This window comes from Chanodichthys erythropterus, chromosome 20, assembly GCF_024489055.1.
Source record: "Chanodichthys erythropterus isolate Z2021 chromosome 20, ASM2448905v1, whole genome shotgun sequence".
In the NCBI taxonomy this organism is placed as follows: domain Eukaryota; kingdom Metazoa; phylum Chordata; class Actinopteri; order Cypriniformes; family Xenocyprididae; genus Chanodichthys; species Chanodichthys erythropterus.
This window is the reverse complement of record NC_090240.1, coordinates 25984386-25992951: the sequence shown is the minus strand read 5'-3', so window position 1 is coordinate 25992951 and position 8566 is coordinate 25984386. Positions and strand designations below refer to the sequence as shown.

General features: G+C 36.4%; 1 protein-coding gene across 2 annotated transcripts in view; it reads left to right on the top strand.

Annotated features, from left to right (window-relative positions):
• The first annotated feature begins 828 nt into the window (after window positions 1-828).
• The window catches only part of kcnab2b (potassium voltage-gated channel subfamily A regulatory beta subunit 2b), a 50853-nt gene continuing 43115 nt past the window's right edge, over window positions 829-8566 (top strand). For both annotated transcript variants that reach the window (XM_067370993.1, XM_067370992.1), the window contains exon 1: window positions 829-1566. In XM_067370993.1, coding sequence (XP_067227094.1) covers window positions 1184-1566 — 383 coding nt within the window. In that variant the 5' untranslated portion in view covers window positions 829-1183. The remainder of the gene's footprint in view (window positions 1567-8566) is intronic.

Sequence of the window (8566 nt, the reverse complement as noted above, 5' to 3'; positions counted from 1 at the left end):
TTTACATCTAGAAGTCACATTGTGGAAAATGTAATAATTTTTTGGAATTAACTGTTTTTCTTGTTTAAGCTAATTTTATAGCTAGCATTTTATGTATAATTAATACACAATTAAATAAAAAAATGAAATAAATACATTTTCACACTTTCTGCATACTATAATTTTTATAATTTTTTAATTTTTAACCCCCCCCTTTTTTTGGTCTTCTTCTCAGTCATGCTCTTAGGTTGCCTATTTGTTAACTAAGCACACTAATATTACGAAATGTTCTGTGTGGTGGAAATGACACCACAGCATTAGCCAGTAATAAAATTCAAATGATTTATATCAGTTTTTTAAAAATTGGTATAAATTATTTTCACACAATAAATATTAAACTAGATTAATTTCACTACTTGGAATAATTTTAAACATAATAATTTATAATTTATGGTGCATTTTAATAGTTTCAGTTTGAAGGTCTGACTTTGAGAGTAAAGAAATAAAACCTTATAAAATAAAAATAAGTACCAAAAATAAGTGATGAAGGCATGATAATTTCAATGTGATCTGTTATAACAAAAAAATGTTAATGTGTTAATTTGAATAAAAATCAACCCCAGGGACATAAAAGTGCCCAACGTTGAAGAAAAATCCACATGAAAACATTCGAAATTCAGGCCTCTGTTTGTGCTGTCTTACTACAAGAGAAAAGTACATCATGTATGCTTTTAGGATTCTTGCCTTTGTTGGGGTCAGTGCCAGTCTATTTTTTGACCGTCATACGTTAGGAGGCTTGATTTAACAGACTGGATGCTGGATAGATTTGGCATTCGGGTTCTTCAGAGCAACTGCGGCAGGCCTCACGCAAGCATTCTTCACGCATGCCCGAATGTCCACTCATATCTGTTGCCTGACCACGCATGTGTATGGAAGAATAAAAGTCCAGTTTTGCGAGCACCTGAATTATTGTACGAAGATCGTCCGGTTTAAATTTGTCATTGTATTTGAGTCCCACAGGGGAAAAGGGGCCGGGAGGGTCACCTCTGAATGCAGTGCATGGGCGTTTGAGAACGGTGTTGATTGCCATGGGCGGCGGGCGCTATTTAAAGCAAAGGCTCTGACCTGCAACAGTCTGCTGGTCTCTGTCATGCCACTCGCTTCACTTTTGTGTCTGTGAGACCCTGTCACCTGGACGCAGGGCATGTTTGGCACTCATAGAAGCAGTCTGACTGAGTTGCGGGTCGGGCACGGCCGCCGCCTTAGTCGCCAACATAGTGTCCCCTCCGAACCCCTGCAGATCCCGAAGAATGGACCACCGGGGAACAGCGTGCGAAGGAGCAGCACCATTAGCAGCAGCAAGATGCTGTCCTTGTCCTTCAGCGAAAGCATGCGGAGTGACATCGACCGCTACCTGTCTGACCAGGGCCTGTACCCTTTGCGGCAGGGTGGGGGGGAACTGGGTGAGATTAGGAGTCTGCGAGAGGTGCGGGCTGCCGCCCAGCTCAAAAACCTGGAGGACTTTCTGAGGACCAATGGAGTGTCGCTACAGGAGTCCATCTCCTTCCAGACTGGCATGAGGTACAGGTAAGGGACAGAGAGGATGCAAGTCTTGCTTTGAAGTTTGGGATCGAGTTTCATTGATGATTGATGCTGGATAGAAACTATGGCTCCCAAATTAATCAATGTTGATAATTATTTGGAAAGAGATGCTTTCTTCATTGGAAAGTTATTGGTCTTTCAACCAGTGTTAATTTAGGATTTTTTATATAGCTACTATTATAGTACTTAGTAGTATTTTGAATTAGCTTTTATTTTTTAGTTTTCATTTTAATTTCAGTTTGTTATGTACTTTTGTCATATTTTATCTATTTATTTTCAGTTTTTAGCACTTCAACTTTCAATTTAAAATTTTTCATTAACATTAAAAAATTTTTTTGTTTCAAGTTTTTCAGCTAATATTTATATTTTATTTCAGCTTCTTCAAATGACAAAAATGAATTTATAATAGTTTTAGATGTAAAACTTCACAATAATGTCCCATTAATTTATATTCGTTAAAGGAACACTCAATTTTTTTTTTAAAATAGGCTCATTTTCCATCCATTCAGCCAATCTCTGGGTCTGGCGGTACCACTTTTAGCATAGCTTAGCATAGCTCATTGAATCTGATTAGACCGTTAGCATCTCGCACAAAAATGACCAAAGAGTTTCAATATTTTTCCTATTTAAAACTTGACTCTTGAATGATTCAATGAACTATGCTAAGCTATGCTAAAAGTGGTACCGCCAGACCCGGATATCGGCTAAATTGATTCGAAACTGTTTAACTCTAGGGGAGTTGGAAAATGAGCCTATTTTCAAAAAAGTGGAGTGTTCCTTTAACGGTGTAGTGTGTAAATTTTAGCGGCATCTAGTGGTGAGGTTGCGAACTGCAACTAACGGTGCACACCCCTCGCACCCCTCCCTTTCAGAGTAGCTATGGTGGACATCTGGTTGTCTGAGAGAGCAGAGAGTAGCTGTGTGAAACAATGAGGTTTCTTCTTACTTCCAACAAAGAACGGTCTCTGCTTTTAATAAACCAGACAACTACTACTACTTCTACTACTTTGTGTGTATTCAACCTAGTGAGGATGAAAGCTGCCTCTAAAAGAATGAACGATTTAGAAGAAGAACAACATAGTAACGAAACGTGATCTGTAGAGCAGTTTGTCCGTTTAGGGTTACTGTAGAAAGATGGCGCCGCAAAATGACGACTTGACATGGAGTGGGGGGACCCACGGTGCATGTCATAGAAATGGCTCATTCTAAGGTAATAAAAACATAACGGTTCATTATGTAAGGTCTTTACATACCACTGAAAACAAAGTTATGTATATTATATTGTATTTCTGTCAATAGATCCTCCCAAATTTGACACATTGCACCTTTAATGCATTATCTAACATTAACAATGAGCAATACATTTGTTAGTGTTTATTAATCTTTGTTAACGTTTGTTAAAAATATATATAAATGTTCATTGTTAGTTGATGTTAGCTTAGGTCCATTAAATAATATTAACAAATACAACTTTTCATTTTAATAATGTATTAGTAAATGGATACTATGATTTTTCATTTTTAATCCATGTTATCTAATGTAGTTAAATATAATGTTAACAAATGGAACCTTATTGCAAAGGGTTACCATTAGTTTTAGTTAACAATTACAACTAAACCTGGTTATCTTACTGCACCATGGTTATCTACTGACCAAGTACCTCTTGGTCTATTAGTCTATCGGTTGTCACTTTGGAGGTGTAATATAGTCTGTTTTGGCCTGTATTGTGTGTATCTAAGTCACCCGGAGAGAATAGCAAGTGTTAAGCAGAGACTGAAGAGGGGTCCGGACCAGCTGTGTGACTTGGATTAAGTGCTTTGCTTTTATAAGCCATTGGGAAGGCATTTGTCCCATGGTGGCCTGCTGGTATAGTCCTTGAGCCTTCACATGACTCTCCCTTCAACAACAGATCAGGCATATCAATATCAATCAGGAATGATACTTGGTAGAAATGGTAAGTGTTTTTGTAAGTGACTCAATGCTAGTCACTTGTTTTAATGCTGCAGGGAGCAGGTTGAGCTCATTAACATAAAGTAATTCATTATAGGTGTAAAGAACTAACAATTGTGTTACAACATTATTATTAATCTTGGTTAAGTTGGTAACAGTTTGCATTAAGGTCCATTTATTAACATTACAGTAGTTAATGCATTTGCTAACATGAACTAAGAATGAGCAACCAATGTTTACAGCATTTATCAATCTTTGTTAGTGTTAATAAAGTTGTTCAGTGTTATATAAATATAAAATTATGTCAGTTCATAATTGCTAATGTATTAATTAATGTTAATAAGTCAAATTTTACCACTGCAATCATAAATCTTAACTAATTTACCTGTACATTTTACATTCTGTTGTTTTCCAGTGGTGCTCGTGGATGGTTTTGAAATTTGAGATGCACTGGTGATCAGGGACAGTTGGTGTTTTGATAAAGGGGGTATAGAATGTCGACAGTCTGTGTCTGTGACTTCCCGTTTGAGTCAAAGATTGCTTACTGTGTGACAGTTCATTGCACAGATGATGATATTACAGAGGATAATAGCAAAACTAATGGCAAAGGATTTAAAAAAATGTAAATGGTGATACAAAAAGGTAACCCGTCCTGTTTTTAGACACATGCTGAATCTGCAGTGCATCATTAAACAGAGCATCTTGAGCAAGTAGTTTTGCATGTGAAAGAGAATATGAGAAATACAAATGATCTTCCTGCTAAAATAACCACTGTTTACAGTGCTGACACTTTACACAGAATCATTTCATAATAGTGCTGATATTCTCGGGGAGGCATGTTGTTGCTGAAATGTTGAAAGCAGTTGTCTATTTTCTACTGTCACATGCTCTCAGGTCATACATCTATATTGGTCTATTAAATCACTAAATCCATCATCAACTTCCTTTACTGTCCTTTTTGCCTGTGTGGATTAAAATAGCTGTGTTGTCATGTCTAAACGTTCCCAATCCCTTTACTAGCAACTAAACTAAAAAATTGTGATTTAATATGTTCCTTGCAGGATGTTATTTGGACAGAATATACGGCTTCTTTTAAACCGTTGTAAACGGGGAAAATGTGTGTTTTGAGTCGGGATAGTGTATGGCTTCTACCAGTGGGGACTAATGCTGCCTTCATCGGAAATGTCGTACTTCCCACTTCTGATGTCGTGATTATACGCTCATTACATTTAAATTTTTACTTGAGAGGGCGTTCATGTCTAATTTTTAAACTAGGAAACTAGTATTTACGATAATTCCGATAGCACGTGAAGGCAGCATAACATGCTGCTGTGCCAATAGTGTCCACCAGATGGCAGAAATCGCACATCATCTTGACATCACATGTGCTGCTACTGTATGTCTGTATGTTCATTTGTCAAGTTCAGTTTTCATAGAATTACTTATTTATAGTCCTTTCTGAGATTATATTTTTATGGATTTAAGACATGATTCAGTCCTGCCGTGATTCACTGTTTGTCCCAGAATCCCAAAGTAGTCCGATAAGCACAATGCAATTTAGCTGTCATCCCAAGACTCCTGGACTTAAATGTAATCAGTTAACTGTACAAGAGTAATAATTAATAACTTATTAAGTGCTGTGCAGGAAGACGTTGAAGCCCCTTCCTCTGACTCTGTCTCTCTGTCTCTGTCCTGCAGAACTAATGAGGCAGGCCTCTTTTCTGCTCTACTTCCTCTTCAATTAAAGGCCGCCGCTCATTCTGTCTCTTTGTTTTTCCTTCTGTTTCCCTTTTATTTTTTTGTGTGGTATTTCCCCTTAGGAAATGTACTCTGGATTAAACATGCACTTATATAATGTAGCCTGGGTTATATATAAATGCATATATTTACTTAATATTAACATGAAGTTCATGTCTTTCTATTCATGTTCTTTTTTTGTTTTAATGCAGCAGCACTCAAGCTGCATAAACTGCATTTGAGAACGATCCAAAGAGCATCTTGAACTTCAATAGAAGAAAGAAGCAATAGTAAAGGGCATTAAATGCATTAACATGTCCTGCAGTCTGGCATAATCTCAGTACAACAGATTAATTGGGATAATCACATTCTCTGGAAAAAAGGTTTTCTGCAGGCCGATATTGAGCTAAAGACAGACCCATGAGACGTGGTTCACTGGGCCTAGATTAGACGGTGCTATAAAACTGCCTCAAATGGAATAAATTCCATCACATTTTTGTCTTCCCTTTATATAAAAGTTAGCTTTTGTATTTGATTTATGTCTCCTGTCTGTTCAAGGTGAAGCATGGATTCTTAGTATCTCTCAAGGTCTCTTTCTCAACATCTTAGGGAGGGAGAGTTGGTTTTTTGTCTCCTTTAGCTGTTTTCCTATTTGTAAAGCACTTTTTATTCTTTGTAATGCTTTTTGAAAAGTGCTATACATATACATGTTAATTTATTTAATAGTTTCTGTTATGAAAAGGATATTTTGTATCAGTTATATTTGAGCTGAATAAGTTATTATATTCAAACTCATTGTGTGTACTGTAGTCTGAAACAAAGTGCAAATGTACATTTGAGTGTGCAGTTCTGTTCAGTAGTCTGGCTGTCCCCTCCAGGTCTGCCCAGTAAAAGGCCAGGCTATATGAATTCAAATTTAAAGCTTTTTCTTTTTTTCTTTTTGAGTACGTCTGGAAGATGGAGTGATGGAGCAATGTGAGAGAACCGCAGGCGCTGTAGTGAATTAAGCTGTTCATGCAGCGTAAGCTTGAAACAGAAGACCCAGCATTTCATCCTTATAACTGCTGCCCTATAATAGACAGTCTTTTTTATGGAGTTGAAATTTTGCAGATCCTAGCAATATTTCCCTGAGTATAGGGAATTGTTCTTGCGGAAGTTTGTCTTGCAATAAATACAGTATGCTCGAATAATCTTTGCTAATCAAAATGCTTCTATCTTGCTTTTATCAAATGTATTATTATTATTTTTTGGGTTAAAAATAATCCAAAATCAATTTTCCACCAGTGCGGTGACTGACAGCCACACATTCTCCTCAAAACATTAGATTCTTCCGTGCTAAGAAGCCGTGCTGACGCACAACCCACGTATAGATGATAATTCTGAAAATAACTACAATTGCAGGTTTTGAACAGAGATGGCGACAAAGAGATAAAACTTACGGACTGCAGCTTAATTTTTTTTTTTATTGTTATGTGATGTTTGTCATAAATAAAATATATATGATAATATATTTATATATAATCATAATCTTAATTGAAATTACTCTAAATAATCATAATTAGATCTTAAGTAAAAAAATATATGTTGTGAACAACCATTTTACATCATAACATTGATATTTCCAATATGTTCTCAGACTTTTACACCTCTCTTTATGCACCATCTGAACATGTACTTACATGTAAAGACTATTGAACCAGGACAGATGTCAGATTCACAACGTCTGTACTCTACACTTTATTAGACCTGTAAGGTTTTTCTTTATTCCTACGGAGCTGCAATTGCTTTTTTGTGTGCATCATTAGAAGTAAGAGCTTATGGAATTGCATTTTTCTGCAGCATGTTCATTTAATTTGTTGATCATTACACTCTTCATTTTCCTTGCTTTGCAGACCAGCTCAGCACCATTGAATTGCAGCAGCTGGTAAATGTAGCTGTAATTGCTGTCAGTGTTTTGCTGTCCACCTGGTGTGTTATTACCTGCTCCGGCTCTGACACATCAAATACTACTTTTTTATAAAATCAAGTGGGATTACATTTTTCTACGCTTGTCTGTCCACATGACTTAAATATGTTTGTTCTACCTATAATCTCTGAAACACAGACACTCTAACACTACAGCTCTAGTATGTAACCACACAGCGGTTGACACTGAGAGGCAAAGCAGCTGCTCTCTGCTACACGGAGTTCGATTTTGCATTAGAAGTCTTCTCGCTTCATCATAGGGAGCGGTGGGGATGTTACAGTCTAATGAGATGTAGCTTACGTGAAAAAGACAGCTTATATTAAATATATTTATTTATGGATTTCGCACTGAGTTGCGTGCTATATTGGCAGGCACATTTTCTGAGAAGCCTGTAGTGTGCGTGCATGTGTGTGCGCACTTAATTCCCTTTAATGTCATCAGGATTGCAGAGCTCTAGGATATGTCGAGTCTTTTACAGTAACCTCAAGGGCTCTGACAGAACAAAGTTATAAATATGCATGAGAAGCGACTTTATGAATGCCTTCTTGTGTTTTTTCTCATTTTAATATATGAGAAGTTGATGCATAATACGTACAGGAGCTTTTTTTTAATCAATTTAAAGATTTAAGGTTACAATTTATATGACTGTATAAGGTAGAGTGATTTTTTTTTTAGGTGCCTTTTTGCTTTCTTTAGTTAAAAGTATAAATATTTCATGTGAAATCTCTGTTCATTTGAGCACATAAAAAAACATTTTTCTGTGTTTGAGTCATCAACACTGATCTGATAAAGTTCTTGGTTGATTCCCGCTGAGAAGCCTCAAGCAGAATGAGTTAGTGCACTCTTTTGTTCCATGGCTAATTCACACTAAATTAGTGTTCAAGCACTCATAAAGTCTCTCTTTTAAAGAGCTAGTAGAGGTTTTGTATACTGTATGAACCTCTTAACAGATCTGAATACACATTTATCAATTTATATCATTGACTGTGCTAAATAATCTGTTAAAGGAACAGGCAGTTCATCCAGAAATGAAAAATTGTATTACAGACCTCTATGCTATTTTTTTCCTGTGTACAAAGTAGAATTATTTTAGGATTTGGTTTACAGATCTTCACATACAAACACCAAAAAGCATCAAGTATGTAGTATGCCAGTAGCTGATCCCAAAAGCAAGCAACAAGCAGTGCTAATATATTGTATATTAGCACTGTTTGTTGTTTTCTTTTTGGATCAGCTACTGGCATACTACATACACCAGAGACTGTTGCATACACTATAGGTGCGTCCCAGTTTGCATACTTGTGCACTATTCTATGCCTATAAATAGTGAGA